We start from the raw sequence: 16,328 nt of genomic DNA, 5'->3' as shown, positions 1-16,328 counted from the left end.
GCCCCCGTTTGTCCTCCCTCCTTCCCATCCTGCTGGGCTTGGAAGCCACATCAATTATCAAACACTGTACCCATCAGAGTTGTCTATTCAAAGACACACCTGGGATGAGGAGACACTGGCCCTTTCTCCTTACATGCTAACCTGGAGGTCCCAGGACCCTGTGCCCATCCCAGAGTTAAAGGTGGTGGCCGGGGGCTGGGGGAGGGGTAATGGGCAAGGGCGAGCGTGAAGTCAAGGTTGTGATGAAGTCGAGATGAGAGAGGGGGACAGGAGAGGGCATTAGTTTGGAGAGATGAGTGATGGGTCTTTCTGAGTCACAGGGGGAGTGCCATGAAAGATTCATAGACATCTGCCTAAAACTATTCATATCCACCAAGGACCTCAGAGCCACAGCACCAGGCGTGATGAGGATCTGGGGCTAGGTAGGGAGGATAGAGGGGGAAAGGGGGGTGTTTGGAGCTCAGCCTCCAGGGCTGGCACCCCTGAGACCCCTTGGGCATAATGGTAACTTCGTGAAGGCCACAGAGCTGGGAGGGGTTGTCCAGCCTTGCCCCAGGCTGGGCACAGCTCCCCTTGCTCAATGTCACTGTGCCCACAGGAGCCTCACCAGGTTGCCCTCGTCATCGCCATCATCTCCGTCCAGTGGGGGGTCATCGGGCCGCAGGCTCCGAGCCAGGTGCCCCAGAGCCGACTTGCCATTGCAGTCCTGGTGCTCAGAGGTTGAGCTGCGGCCACTCGCTGTGCGGTGTAACCCGGGCACCTGCAGTGTGTCTGGCAAGTCAAAGGAGCTCTTGGCTTCCCGCTCCAGGGAGCCCCCATGGCGACGGTCGCTGCCTGCTGGGCTGGCTCGCTCCTCTTCTGAGCTCTCCTCCTCGTCCTGGCTCTCCTGGCCCTCGCCTGACAACAGGGACCGGCGCTCCCCGCTCGGGCTCCTCCGCTTCAGGCTGGACGCACGGCCTAGGCTGTTCCGGCTGGAGCGCCTGCTGGTCCAGCTGCTCGCTGCACTCCAGGGGCTATGTGGAGAGCTACGGGCGCTCGGCTGAGGGGTGAGCAGAGGAGAGGGTGGTCTCAGCGAGGGCCATGCAGCCCTGTACCCCCCACACGCACCCTGCCTCCTGTGAGCCCCCCTGGCCTCACATCAGGTGTAGAGACATGACGAGCAGGAGCTCTGGTCTTGGATGCCTGGCTTTAGGTCCTGGCTTACTCCGACCAGCTGTGTGATCTTAGGCAAGTTACTAAACCTCTCTGCACCTCAGTTCCTCATCCGTAGTGTCATAAATAGATATGACACTAGCACCTATATCTCATTTAGTGAAAGAAGTCTTACAGCTGAGTGGCAGTATAAAATAATGGCCAGAGCGGGGGCCCTAACACCAGCCTCCTGACTTAAAATGCTGGCTCTGTCACCTACTTACTTCGGAGCTTCCCACACATCACTAAGGCAACCTGAGATGCAGATCTCCATCTGTAAAATGGGGATAGTAATAGTATCTACCTCATAGGGCTGCTGTGAGGATTAAATGTTTCTAGAACACTTATGAGCAGTGTCTAGAAAGGTGTCTGGCCCAGAATCAGTGACTGGATGGGGTTTGCTATTACTGTGATGAGGTATTAAGGAGGTAAGGACCCCACACTTTGTAGAGGGGACTCAGAGGTTGAGTCTCACCCAAGGTGTCTCAGGAAACAAAAGAAGCAGGATTCGAACCCAAGGCTAGGCCTCCTCCACCGCCTGAAATGCCAGCCCTCACTGACCAGCACGTGCTCAGGGGTGTCTTCCTGGGCCTGCCCACGCCCACCCTCTCTCCCCTCCTGACGTCCTCACATCTCCCACAGTCGGGCACCCACAGGCACCCCTACCGGTGACTTCATCTCATGGGCCGCCCCTGGCTCAGCTGACCCGCTGCTGCTGGTGCGGCGGGAAGCGGGGCCCAGTGCCTCTGCCAAGCCGGTGCTGGAGCTCTTGGGTAGGGACATGGGCGTGGCAGCCGTGTGGATGATAAGAGGTGGCAACAGGCTCCTCCGCAGCTCTGGGTGCTCTCCCAAGGACACCACTGCAGGGAGAGACAGGGAGACCCTGAGTCCACTCAAGGCTGGCCCAAGACGGAGGGCTGCACTCCCACCCCGGATAGAGACTCACAGGCAAAGCGCTTCTTCCTGTCCCCGTCGCCATCCAAGCTGGGCGAGAAGAAATCGGGCTCTGACTCCGACTTGGTGGCATCTCCCTAGGGTGGGAGAGCAGCGGGCCATTATCGACCTGGCTGGGCAGGGGTCAGTGGGACAGCAGGCGGTCTCCCTGTCTTCACACGCACACACTACATATAGGCCACGGGAACCAGCAACCACGGCACGAGACATGCACTGGCGTAAACTAGACCACCCAGGCTTGGGGCCCAGAGCTCCCCAGGGCCCTCAACACCCCTGCCTCCCACCAGCCACACCTCAGAGAAGCCACTGCTAACCCCAGAGCCCACAGCACAACCAGCCTGGCTGGGACCGGCTCTAAGAACGGCTCAGGGGATGGGGGATACCCAGGTGGGCGGGTGGCACAGGCCCAAGGGAGCTGAGGATCTGAGTAAAGTAGTCACTAGAGCCTCTGTTCCGAAGGCCATTTGTGCCCTCTGCTTTCCCCCCATGGCTGCCCTCCCCAAGCCTCAGACCCGAGGACCCCAGAAGGAAATTGAAAGATCCCAGACTGAGCAGCTCAGCCCAAGGACGCCACTTCAGTCCCTCTGCCTCTCCCTCTATCTTCCCCAAGCCCCTGCCCCTCCCCTGGCCCCATTTTTACCTCTCTCCCTGTCTCTGGGACAGTTTTTTCTTCCTTCTTAGCAGGTCAGTAGGTTCCCCAGTAATTACACACTTCTTCTTAAGAAGTTATTAAAAAATACTTGATTGCTACTTTCGATAAGGACATAAATATTGCGTAATTGGCATCTCAGGGGATCATTTTCATTAACTCAGTTTACGTCCCTAACGAGGCCTTTAATTATCAAGTGGGATCTCCAGGGGGCTGCTCGGGATATACAGCACTGTGGGGTCTTGCAAGAATCCTGACTTTACCCGAATTCTGGTGCCACTGCAGGAAACAGCAGGGCACAGGCTCAGTGTGAGGGCCAGAGGAGGAGTGTGCCCCGAAATGTCTGCTGGACCTCCTGGGTGGTCAAGGAACCAGAGACTGGAAAATGGATTTAAAATTCTGGCACGTTCTGTCAAGAGCCATCTGCGCCCCCTCCAAAGACTTGTCCTGAGCTGAGGCAGCCTGTGGGGTCTCCAACAGGGGCTCAGGGCAAGGGGGAGGGGAGATAGATGGGGGAGCACAGTCTATGGCCACGGATCCCAACTCCACTGAGACCCAGTAACTGGGACTCCTAGGGGCCCTCTGCCTAGGCACGCACACGCGGTGTACCACACACGTGCACACAGAGGATTCTAAGTCCCTTCCTTCTCCCTGCATCCACCAGTCTGTCAAGGATGAGAATGTGCCCTTTGCAGGTTGATGGGGGCAGAGGCAAGGAGGCTCCTTCCCTCAATGTTCTCAAGGGGGAAGGGACTTAAAATCGAAGCCAGCTCACAACACCAAGGACCACCACGGCGACCACAGGTTGCACAGCAGCTGAGCGTGAACACGAGCACAGAGACACGGAGGCGAAGTGGAGGGGGCACAGGGCACGGGGGTCATGCCGACTCATGATCGCGTACCTACCCCCTGGGAGTCGACAGGCAGCTGAATACAGCTTAACTGTCCACTCGCATCTTCCCGTTTGCTGATTTCCTACAGGGAGAGGGGAAGGCAGGGGACGGGCGCTGGTCACAGGCGCTCAGGCTTTCAAACATCAGCAGTGTCCAAAGAGGATGAAGAAAAGGAGGGATGCAAACCCGACAGCAAGGGAAACAAGACACAGGGGTGGGAGGAGAAGAAAGGGGACAGAATGGCCTTCCAGAATTCAACCATAGGCCCTCAGGCCAGAATGAATCTGAAGGGTGAGAGAGGAGGAGGCCACGCCAGGAAGATGGGAACAAGGGCAGGAAAGGAGATCAAGCCCCAGAGAGTCCTAATAACAGCTACCATTCACTGGGGTTTTCCAGCCACCGCCGACTGCTTCTTCACCACTAGCTTGCTTCCTTGCAAGGTGGGAAGGGGGAGCTGCCAGCACCACCTTAGAGGAGGCACCCAAGGTTTGGAGAAGTTAAGAAAATCACCCAAGTCACACAAAGAATAGGAAGTGCGTCTGGGCCTCAAAGCCAAGTCTCCAGCTCCCCCTTCCTGGCTGGGAGAATGGGCAGGGAGGGTGGGAAGGAGTGGATCGAAGTCAGCGACTAGGGAGGAGACAAGGTCAGGAATGGGAACAGGCTTCCTAACTCCCATATGCTCTGCTTGCATCTCCCCCAGTCAGTACAGGTCTGGCTGCTCCAACTGGGATGGGATGTGACAAGTAACACTGGGATGATGGCTATGATGTTGTTGAATATTAATTAATGGCCTCACACAGGGCCTGCTGCCTGTTCATTTAATTAAGTGTGTGGATGATAAATATGCAGGGATTCAGGGCACTGCCCCCTGCAAGTTGGGAAATCAAGAGCCAGCTGGCCCCATCCCCTTAGCCACCTCCTCCTACCTCTTGGCAGGGAAGCAAGGCCTGCAGGGGGCCACTCTTGAGGCCTCCTGCTGATGACACCCAACAAAATGGGGTGGCCACTTACTTCCTCCACTGACGTAGGTGGCCTCATGCCATTACAACAGCAAGAACCAGCCTCTCCTGCCAGGTTGTGGGGCTCCCTCACAGCCACAGGTACAACTCCCTGAAACTCCATACAGGAGAGAGCAGGTGCCTCTGGAGGTGTCCAAGTCACTAATATTGAGTGGCCACCTCTTGCACCCCAGGTGTTGGCTCGCCACATGCGGGACAGTGAGCAGCTGGTCCAGCCCCTCCCAAGGAACTTCAGGGCCTTACCATTGCCCACCCCCATGGAGGGGGTATTGATCCTGAAATCCTTTCTCCATCCCACCCCAGACCCAAAGCATTATGCCCTGAGTGAGACCCTCCCTGTAGTCACTTGTACTCTGAAGGTTGAGGAGAATATGGCCCTAGGCTGACACCTTAGGCTGAGACAGCTGCAGGCCCCCAGCAGGGCCAGAATGACCAGGCCAGGCTTGAGGGCCAGGTTGCTCTTGTTCCCACACATAGACTTTGCTGCTGCCTAGCAACCAGGCTGGCTCTATGGCACTCGATTTAACAAGGTGTTTGCTGAAAAAACCAGTGGCGGGGAGGGGGCTGTCTGTTCTGGGCACCTCCAGGACCACCGAGGTGGCTGAACGGCTGCTGAGGGGAGAGGAATAGGCCTGGGGTATTTTCCATTTCCCTCCAGAGTTCCGCAGGAATTTTTCTGAGAGAGTATTAGTTGTCAGGAGCTGGAAGGGGCTGAAGGACCCACAGTCCCACTCAGCTCCTCCTATCACAGGCCAAGAGAGTGACTGAGAGTGGTGGGTCTCCATAGAGACTCTGGACCCTGTGGGAGCACAATGGCACCCCTTACACCTTCAGGCCCCAAAGAGGCCCCAAATAAGTGTCCTGTCCCAGGGAGAGCACCAGCGTCCCTCCCTCCTGCAATAGGCCCAGCCATCACCAAGGCAGGGCTCACCCCCACCAGCTGCCCTCACTGTCACTCAGGGGGAGGAAATGCAATAATGGGCAACTACAACAGAAGCGGGAAAAGGCCAGTGTGGGACAGATGCCCCCGCACCCCACTAGCCCAGCCTGGCCCTCGGGGAACAGCCCTCCCTCACAAGGCTGGGAAAGAGGCGGAAAATAGATTTTTGTTTTTCCACCATGTGCCGAATATTTATAGACCAGGCCGCAGCGGGAGTTTCCATCCGGGTCACCCAGAGAGAACTGGACCAAGAGCTTCTCCACATCCAACCTGGAGCATTTCTAGGTTGGGTCAACCTGCCCTGTGCAAGGCACTGGGCTGGGCCTGGGGTGGGAAGAGGGGCAGAGCTGAGAGAGAGGAAAGGGGTGCAGCCCTTCAGGCAGAGGTTGTATCCTGGCACAGAAAGGGCGGAATCAATGTAAATCAATATTAATTGATGACGCTGACTGTGACGAAGGTGATGGAGCCTGGGCTGGAAATAGGACGCTCATCTCTGCCATGCCTGCAGCTAATTGGTCTCATTTCTCACTCTGGGCAGCTCAGCCCTGCCTGGGCCCTGGTGGCATCTTCATCAGTTCAGCCAGATCTCAGATGACTTGCATACAAGTTTCCCCCATCCTTCAGCTCAGATGTGTCCCCCAAGAGCACCTGTTCTCAGGGATCCAGCTGCACTGTGTGCCAACACTTTTCCAGCTCTCTGGGGAAGGGTCTAGCCATCTTTGATGAGGAAGCCCATTCAGCAGCTAACCCAGGACCCAGGGACTCTCACAACCACCCTGTACCCCAAGTGCTGAAGGGCTGCCCTAGACCAGAGCCTCCCACCCCTAATCTCCCCACCAAATATGAAGGGCGCTTCCTGCGGGACCTCCCAGGCCACCAAAGCGCAAGCAGGGAGCCGATTCCTCGTAGAAGTGTACTGTTGTGGGTGGGGGATTACCTCGGCCTGGAAGCCCTCCACCAGAATGGCAACAAGCAGGTTAAAGAGCACGTAGTTGCCAAAGGTCATGAGGGCGATGAAGTAAAGGGCAGCCCAGGACGACGTGGAGGCCATTCCGTTGTAGAGCACCTTGTTCCAGTCCTCCTGGGTCAGGATCTGTGGGCAGAGGATGGACGTCAGGGCTTTTACCAAGGGCACCCGACCGCCCCCACCCACCCTGCCCTGTTTCCCTCGCACCTGAAAAACGGTGACGATGGCCCAGAGCAGGGAGTCAAAATTCTTCCGGTCCGGCAGCGTGTCCCCGTCCCGCTCGGATGCAAATTTGCAGCCGAAGAGATGCATGCCCAGGATGCTGAAGACACAGGAGTCACGAGGGGGGGTCAGGTCCCAGCACCCCTGCCCCTGAGACCCTTCTCCCAGCTGGCACCTGCCCTCACCTGAAGATGAAGATGAAGAGCATGAGCAGCATGCAGAAGGTGGCCACGTTGTCCATGGTCTTCATAAGCACCACGAGCTGCCGCTGCAGCGCCGGCAGGAAGCGCACCAGCTTCAGCACCCGCATCAGGCGGAAGGTCCGCAGCACCGACAGGCCGCCCCCCTGCTGGCCCACGATCTCCCACACACTGCAAGGGGGGCAGGGAGCCTGAGCCCGCCGCATGCTCACCCTCTGCCTGCTCCTCCCTTTGCGAGGGGCCGGCAGCCCCTGGGGGCCTGAACTGGCCAGCACATCCTGAGAAAGTGGTGCACAGACTGGCCCTCGGGACTCCAAGCAGGAGCCGCCAAGATGGCAAGGATCTGGGTGACGGCTCTACCCCTCTCCACTCTCCCCTTCGGGCCAGAGATCATATCCTGGCAATGGACAGCCCTCTCCCTCAGTCCGGCCAATGCAACAGCATCAAGTTATGGAATATTTGCTTCGTTCTCTTTTAATGAAATCTAAAGCCAATCCAAAAAGCAATAATGCAGTGCTCCTGGGCCTAGGCCTGGGAGAATGGAGCAGTTTCCCAAGATCTAGGAAATCCTAAAGCAAGCTGCCGGCATCTGAGACGGTTTCCCAGCACTTTGCAAGTAGGGACAGCTGCCTGGGCCTCATACTTCCTCTAACTCCTCTCCAAGGCCAACTCCCCAGTCCTCACCCAGGCCTGCGTGTGGTCGAGGACAAGAAGTGGGGGAGAGGAGACTACAGAGGGGACTGGCCAAAGGAGATATGAAGCCAAGTTCCTCCTGAGCAAGGTAGGGCCAAGAGAGAGGGTAGAGTGGAGCATGGTGGGCCCAAAGAGTCTCCACCCATGGCGGGGTAGGAGGGTCTGTGGGTCAGTGGGGCCTGGCTCCAGACCCCTTCACCTCAGAGGTACAGGCTGAGTGGCTCCTCACCCCAAGGCTCCCCTTGGGCGTTCCTCAGGCTAGAGGCAGTGAAGGGGCAGTCATACCTGATTACAACAATGACACCATCGAAGATGTTGTAGGGGTTCTTGATGTAGCCGAAGGGACCGTAGACGAGCAGCTTCAACAGCATCTCCAGGGCAAAGAGGCTGGTGAAGACGATGTTGCTGATTTCCAGAGCGTTGGTAAGCTCCTCGGGCTGGAGGGCAGGGCAGGCGTGAAGCAGCCATGGCTTGTCCCTGAGCCCCTCATCCCAGTCCTCCCGAACAGGGGGCCATAGGGAGAGAAGGAGCAGGACCAGCGAGCTGGGGAAGGGGGCCAGGGCGGGGCTGGATGCCCAGGCTCATGGGGAAGACCCTCCCCTGAAAGGTCCATGAGGAAATGCACTGAGAGACAGCCACGACATAAAACCTCAGCCCCTCTGTCCTCTGCCATTCTTGGCTCTGGGTCTCAGATCCTGGGGTCACAGGCTCACCAGAGGCCCGCGCTGTGACTTCTGCCCACCTCCTGCTGGGAGTGTCGAGATCCATCTTGCCTTGTGCTGCCAGGTCAGCTCAGTGGGCCCAAGCCAGCAGTGCAATGATGCTAGCCCAAGTCACAGGGCAATTGTCAAGGCCTCACATGCATACCAGTCACAGAGCCACACACAAAGTCACGTGTGCTCTACAATTACTCTGTGGACTTGTCAGCCTTCTCTTGAACAACTGTTGGCTACATTGCTTCCTTCCAGACACATGCACATACACAAACATACATATACACACAAATAAGCATACACATGTACAAACACACACAAATTCGCACACACACAAATGCATGCATATACACACGACATGCTGATGGGCAGAAGGGAAACCCCAAGAAGGGTTATCACAGATGAGAAGGCTCCTGGAGCTGCTATCTGGGTTAACTCTCAGCCTGTCCTATTAACTCACTGTGAGACCTTCAGCAAGATTCTCAACCTCTCTGGCCAAATAAAACACTAGAGGTAATTATTATTTTGCTCCGACCCAGGGTCTGGGATTAGAACCAAGGACGCATCCTAGTGAGGTCATCAGAACTACTAACAAACTCAATCTCATCTGCCATTCCAGCTCACTAGTCACCTCCTTACCTTCCTCCTCTTTTCAGTATTAGATGCCTACGGCATGCCTAGCAATGCGCCAAGTATGAAAGGGGCTACAAAAACATGCCAGCCACGCTCCCTGCCTCCCAGGGGCTTAGCATCTAGCTGAAAACAAGTTGTACACACACAAAACAGCTGAATAACCACAAGAGGCCTTAGATGCTTCAATGACAAAATAAATTATCCAGACAGTAAATCCAGGAGTTTGGGGACAGAAGGTGAGCACACTGGGAAAGTCTTAGGAGCTAGCACTTGAAGTGAACTCTGAAGGGTGAGTGAGGTCTCTCCAAGCAGAAGGGAGGGGAAGGCAGCACAGGAAGAGCACAAGGAATGAGCTCTTCGGGGAGAAAGGAAAGGGTGTGGCTGGGCTAGGGATTCAGGGTAGAGACGACTGTCTCCTTGGAGCCCACTCTCCACCTGATAGGGTGTTTGACCACTCAAAAACCCAACCCAGGGTCTGGGATTAGTCCATGGTAGCTACTAAAGAATAATAAATAAATAACCAGATGAAGCTCTTAGTGCATCAGACACCTCCTCCTATTCACCCAGCTGTTTCATCTGGCCAGCTGCCCAGGTAGGTCACCCAAGCATGGAACTAGGCCTCGGGCGCCACCAAATGTATCCTTATGGCCCCAATCTGTACGGCCAGCCTGGGTGGGAGGTGGGGAGAGTTGGAAGGAAGGGACTTCTGATTGTCAGATGAGGGTGTTTGAGGGTCCATGGCTACTCAGAAGAAGAGAAGCTGTCATATCTAGAGATTTTGCTCCCCAGACTGCAAGTGGGGGAAGGAAGGGGCACTGCCACCTGACCTAGTGAATAGGATCACGGGAAGAGAGGACCTTCTGTCCTTCCATGTGAGCCTGGTGCAGGTGGTGGGAGGGGCCATTATCAGGACAGATAAAGCCCAGGGCTCAGACCCCTCCTGACAGGGTGGATCCCCAACTCTGTGCTCCAAGCCAGTCTGCCAGGGAGCCATGGTCAGCAAGCCTGCCTCCTTGTCACTCTGCCACCTGCCCAGTTGTCCATCTTTGGATTGGATAAAAGTGAGGAACACAGACCACACAGGTGCAATGCTTTGTGGGTTCCCAGGCTCATAGTATGTCTCACCTCATGCCACATAAAAGCCATCAGACTTTCCTTGTTTTACAGATGAGCAAAAGAAGTCAAGAGATGGTGAATGATTGGCTCAAAGTCATAGGTCAGGGAAAGCCAGGGAGTGGGCCCCCATCCCTCCTCACTCTGACGCCAATATAATACCAGTCAGGACCCAAATCCAACCCGGGTGACAATGATGGGCCTATGAATCCAGACACACAGATGGACTGAATACATAATGTGTCTTCTAATGTATGTAAAATTATATTTCACATGAACATAGATGTATGAATAAAGAACGAGTTGATTTGAAAGCATAGCTGAGGTACACTTACAATAGGTGAATATTATGGCATATAAATTATGCGTCAAAAAAGCTGCCAAAAATAAAAATTAATAAAACTTTTTTTAAGTAACTGAACACTCTGTAGCTTTTGTTATCATGTATTCATTCAATCGGTGACCCCTAAAAGTACAACTACTACCAGGAATGTGGAAAAAGAATATTCTCATTGTTCCCTGATGTTCTCCACCACAGGGCGAGACAGTCTATACCCGACAGCTCATGGACACACAGACCCACACACGCTCGCTCACCCTCACACCAAGAGTCCCATCAGAAGGATGGTGCAGGGCTCCCTCAAGGCCTGCGTCACCTGTTCCTCATCAAGGAGGTTGTCAGCAAAGGCTGAAGCCCCCACCTTGCCCCTCCACGCAGCTGTGGCATTGGAGAAGCAGATAGAGTGGAGGGCCGGACATTCTCCCTCAGCCCACACTCTCTCTCCTCCACTCTCACTGGAAACACTTAGGGGCAATGCCTATTCCCTCCCAGGGCCCTGGAATCCCCCGTGATTCATGGGAAAAAAGCTCTCCTCCCCCAGATAGCCAGGTCTGCTCAAGTTCCTAAATTGGAGGCTGGGAACATTCTCTAAACGCAGGAGGAGGATGCAGAGACACGATCTTAGCAACACGGTTGCCCCAGGGACCAGAGCCATGATCCCGGCCACTGTAACTGCGAAGGGGTGGGGAGAGAGCCAACTTCTGCAAGTCCACTCCATGGGCCCGGCACTGGCTCATACCTTCCTCCCAGGGTGTATTTCCTCCCTGCCTCCTAGATGGCCTGCTCCTGGAGGTGTGGTAATTTAAAGGAGGTCACACCATTTGCTCACTTAGAAAGATACAGAGCTAGGTCCATCTGTGTTTTTCTCTGCATCTGTCCACACTGCCACCCCCCACCCACACGCACACACCCACACCCACACAGAGCCCATGTAGATGCACATAGGCCGTCAGGCAGGTGGGTACCAGCCTCTCCTCATTGGCCCTCCCCAGCTGCCAAGAAGTCTTTTCTCAGGTCTAGACTGCATCCTCCCTCCTGTTCACAGATGTCAAGGCCCAGTGGGGGCTTAGGTGAGTTGAGGCCAAGCAGCCTGAGCTTCTCCCACCCAGGGGCCCCAGATTCTTCTCTGGGCTGATGCTAACTGTAAATCTTCCATCTCCCATCTCCCAGCACTTCCCGGCCCCTCAGCCTGTTGCTTTAGATCAATTGTAGCCCTAGGTAAGCTGCTCAATACTTCCCAGAACCAGGATTCCCCTGAAACCCACAGCACTTCCATCAACTAACCCACAATGTACACAACACTGGTGATAAAAGGTGGGGTCCAATCTGAATATAAAAGGCCTAGCAATTCTGAAACTTTCTACCTGTGCGATCTAGGGCAAGTTCCTTAACCTCTCTAATCCCCAGTAGCCTTTTCTGTTAAACAGGGTAACACTGCTACGTGGCAAGTCAGCCCTGCAGAACACAGGAGTTTAAACCTGTGAATACACCCAGCTAAGAGCCATGCTCACGAGGCCCTGTGGGCACTGACAGTGGAAGGAGGCCTCACACGTGGCAGCACAGAGTGCCTGCAGTGCTGTAACTAGGCACCATGCTGGGGCAAATACCAGGAGCAGCCCAGGAGCTCAAACCCAGCTGAGGTCAGTGGGCCAGTGGGGAGGAAGCGGTGGGAGGAGAGCTCCTGTGGAGGGCACGGCCAGCTGGGGCCAGTGTGAGCCAAGGTGCAGAGGAAGGAATGCATAGGCCAACCTGGAGACCAAGAATCAAGTGGTCTGCCTGGGTCAGAGGATGGAGAGGCTGGCGGGGGACAAGGCTACAAGGTCAGCAGGGCCAGGCGGAATGATCTGCTCCACAATCTAGGCTGGACTTGCCTCTGCCCACATGCTGCCATTGAGGCTTCTGGTGTGGGGGGAAGAGATGTAAAAATGGTGTATTAAGAAGATTAATCTGGCTGCAGTGATGGCAGCATGCGGATGGCTTAGAGAGATGAAGAGATGGAGACCAATTAGAGGATGTTGCAGAGGTCCAAGCAGGAGGCCTGAGAGCTGGCTCCGACTAAATTGGAGGCTGGGAACAGTGCCTTTTGCAAGGAAGGTGCGAGGGAGTAGACAAGCTGGCTGAGAGCTGAGTGGGGCTTGAACAAGTCACCTCAGCCCTGCCCAAGTGCCACTCCCACTCTGTCTCCTTAGCTCCCGCCTGTTCCACTGACCTTGAAACCTCTGCTCCCGATTCTGACTCCTTGGCTCACCTCACCTCTTCTTTCCACAGTCCTGCCTGCTGCTTCCACACACCTATGAGAGGTGGTCCAGGCAGGCCACAGTGATGGGGTGAGGGTCACTGTGTCAGTAGGACCTCCTCCTCCTTCCTCTTCCTCCTCTTTCAAGGAGGTGTGGCAAGTCAGGGGACATCTGTGTGGCAGGAGGTTTCCAGGAAACCCCACAGGCCTCATCATACAGATCATGACCTTGCTCTGTGCCAACCCCCTGGAAGCTCTCCAGCTTGGAACATTGCCTGCTGGAGTATCATTGTGCCCCAGTGCCTCCTAACAAGGGGGGCTTTAGCCCCTCTCCACAATTCCCCACCAACTCCCTGAAGCCACCCCAAGTAAACACACAAGCTAAGTAGGCACAGGGCACCTGCAGTGCTCACTTAGCTTGGAGAAAGACAACTCGAAGCCTCTGCGAGTTGTTAAAATTCTGGCGCTGTGGCCCCTTCTCCTCATCTGCCAGGACAACCTCAAAACCCGGAGCCCGTGGTGGACCATTTGAAGGCTGCCCTCATGCTGCAGATCGTAGAGGGCTCCTGACCTGCCCAGCCCCAGGCCAGATAAGTCCCCACCCCTTGTGCCTCTCCAATGCGGCTGTTGAATTGCTGAGCATTGCTAGGGTCACGAACCAGTGCTGACCAGACAGGGCGATGCCCTGCTGGGGGCCCCATGCTGCTCTGCACCTTCATTCACCATCCTCTATTGCTGGGTCTCCATCTCTCTCCCCCAGGAGCTCCCTGCAAATTCTCCCTCTCCTCGGTCCCCATCCCCACTCTCAGTCTGGTCTCCTGCTTCATAGGGCTCCACTTCCCTCCTTCCCCCAAACAGCTCTGGTTCCCTGCTTCTGCCTCCGCCTCCTCCCGTGTCCTCCAGGCAGTGAGGACGCAGGAAAGGAGCCAGCCCCTCCTCCACCCGCACCTTTATCTCACCACAGCCACCAGGCTTCCCTGGGCCCCATTCTGTTCCATTAGTTATCCCCTTTTCCCCCAAATCCTCCAATCTCCTTTCCTCTGCCTAAAAGCAGAAGCCTTCATGTGCATCCAGGCCCATTCAGCCCTGGAGCCTGGGCCCCATCATTCCAGCTCTCTCTGAGGAACCTCTCCCTGACCCTCCTCTTAGTGGATGCCTGAGCCGCATCTGAGCCAGCTGCCAAGCCCTCCCGCCTGATGGCCAGCCTGCCCTGGCTTCCCTGACCCTGTGCTGGTGACCATCTCCTGCCCTTCTAGGCTGCCTTTCTCCTCTCAGGCCAACATTCTTCAGAGTTGAGTCCGAGCCCACGCCCTTTCCGTGGCTCCCCGTCACGCCATCTCCCCCACTCCCACCTCCCCAGCTGTCACTGGGTGTAGAGGACACTAAACAATCTCCCCCAAGCCCTTGGCTCCTCACCCCGAGAGCCAGCCTGCCTGAGAGCCTTCCCAGGGTGGCCTGCAGCCAGCTCAGGCAGCATGTCCAAAATAAACCCTCTCACCTCCTCTCCCAAACCTGTCCTTCCCCGACTTCCTGGCTCTATCCCTCTCCAGGATTCTGTCTTGGAAGCTGGGAATTATCTAAGATTCAGGACTGCCCTCCACCCCTCCAGCTGCAGGTGCCAAGCTGTAGACCCTACCAATGGAATGGCTGACCCCCACCTCCTTGCTCTCCCTGCCACAACCATACTTGGGGCCCTCAGTCTCTGATCTGAAGGACAGAAATAGCCTCCAGCCCCTCCCCCAACCCAGCCCGCACCTACTGGAATCTCAGGCTTCCTTCAGCTCTTCTGGACTCACATAATTCCTGCTCAGTAGCTCAGGGTGGGGGTGGGAAGGCAACATGGCTGTACTTCAGAGAATTCCATGCCACCCTGGCCAGGCTGCCAGAACTCGCTCTAATCCCTCCACCTGTATCTCTCAGCTCCTAGCCCTGACTACCAATTCCACTTATCTTTCAAGGCCATCTCAAAAGCCACCTCCTTCATGAAGCCCTTCCAAATCCCCCACCTGGGTGTCAGCATCTTTCTCTGTCCCCAGAAGCCTCCCTTACGGCATTTGGCATAATCGTCCATGAAGCAGAATGATTTTTCTGCTTCACCTCAGTTTCACGGGTGCTTCTAGCTCTGCCTCCACCCCTGCCATTCTATTATTCTATGCTAGAGTGCTGTGCTCCCTCTTGTTTGCTGAATTGGGGGAGCCTAGAGCCAGAGGATGCCTGAAGGAATGCGAGCACCCCTTTAGCCAGTCATCTCTGAAACAGCACCCTTTTCCCTCTCATATTTGGATATCTTTTAAAAGTCTGGGACCAGGGTAGTTGTGAAAGGGTCATCCCCCAAAGTCCTGCTTGGACCCCAGCCCCAGCTCCTCAGCCAGGACTCCTCTGTCCGGAGGCAAAGGACCCAAAGGATAGGCTTGGAATGAGAGGTATCCACAAACACTTGTCCTCAAAGGTCACATTTGGGGTGTCTATTCATGTGTGTGTTTTCTGGAGAGAGGGTCCCTAGCTTTCAGAAGAATCCAAAAGGGGTCTGTGAATCCTCTGAAAAGCTAAGACCTACCACAGCTAGACACTCCCCCACCCCCACCCACTTCCCTCGCCTTGAACAGTCAACCTCACTCACTTATAAATAGAAACCCTCTCTGGACATGTATCTAGAGTGACAGGATGGGCCCCGAGTTGGAGCAATGAGCGGACTCGTCACCTGCATTGTCTCTCTTGGACCGAAAGGCTCTTTTCTGTGGACCTCCCTCCTCCCCCCAACTTTCCTCTGCAGCCCAGGAGACCACTGAGCCACATGCTCTTCCCCTCCTTCCCACATGCTGCTGTCTCTCTTCTAGAATATGAGGTTAGTCCCTGCCCTCAGCAACCCAGAGCCAGGAAGAGGTGATTAGCAATCTCCTGTGCCCCAAGACCCCCTCCCGGCAGCCTCTCGTCTCCTAGAGCGGCCTTGACCCATTGCAGATCCAGGAGGAGACAGGTTCCAGGTGACAGTCTCTCTACTGAGCTCCAGCAACCTGCTGTATAGATACCGGGATGTCCCATGGGCATCTTATACGCACTGTCCTCCAGCCCAAATCTGCTCAGGCCCCAGTGTTCTCACCCCAAGCAGAAATATGGGTGTCATTCTGACTGCCACATCCCCCCAGATATCCAATTGGTGTTGCATCCTGCAGATTCAGGCACCTGCCAGCTCTCCCCAGCCCTCTCCTCTCCTTCTCCAGGGACAGAGATGTATGAACCGCCCGGACCACTGCAGTAACCCTCTCGTTGGCCTCCCTGCCTCTTGATTCCCCCCTCCCTTCTACTCCCCACATGGCTTCCATGCACACAAACCTGCTCATATCATTGACCTGCTTAAAACCTTTGTTGAAAACCTATCACCTTCAGGACAGAATCCAAACTCCATCTATGCCTCTCAGGACCTGGCCCTGAGTTTTTTCCAAACTCATCTCTTATCACTTGCCCAACCCAGCTCCTACCCAGTGCCCCACTGATTCTGAACTCCTTATAAAACTCTCCGCTTTGGTGCCTTGTGCTTCTGGCCCTCCCCCATACTGTGCCCTGT

At 55.6% G+C, this 16,328-nt stretch overlaps 1 protein-coding gene across 13 annotated transcripts in view; it reads right to left on the bottom strand.

The window, feature by feature from the left end:
* Positions 1-16,328, bottom strand: part of CACNA1G (calcium voltage-gated channel subunit alpha1 G) — a 63,244-nt gene that overhangs the window by 25,989 nt on the left and 20,927 nt on the right. For all 13 annotated transcript variants that reach the window (XM_025041684.1, XM_025041678.1, XM_025041676.1 and 10 more), the window contains 7 exons: positions 8,014-8,165; positions 7,021-7,206; positions 6,821-6,935; positions 6,584-6,739; positions 2,138-2,222; positions 1,858-2,051; positions 608-1,039 (listed from right to left, as the gene is read on the bottom strand). In XM_025041684.1, the coding sequence (XP_024897452.1) occupies positions 608-1,039; positions 1,858-2,051; positions 2,138-2,222; positions 6,584-6,739; positions 6,821-6,935; positions 7,021-7,206; positions 8,014-8,165 (1,320 nt within the window). The remainder of the gene's footprint in view (positions 1-607; positions 1,040-1,857; positions 2,052-2,137; positions 2,223-6,583; positions 6,740-6,820; positions 6,936-7,020; positions 7,207-8,013; positions 8,166-16,328) is intronic.

This window comes from Pteropus alecto, unplaced genomic scaffold, assembly GCF_000325575.1.
Source record: "Pteropus alecto unplaced genomic scaffold, ASM32557v1 scaffold98, whole genome shotgun sequence".
NCBI classification, from domain to species: Eukaryota; Metazoa; Chordata; class Mammalia; order Chiroptera; family Pteropodidae; genus Pteropus; species Pteropus alecto.
Note: the sequence above shows the minus strand (reverse complement) of the source record. Positions and strands in the feature narration are given on the sequence as shown.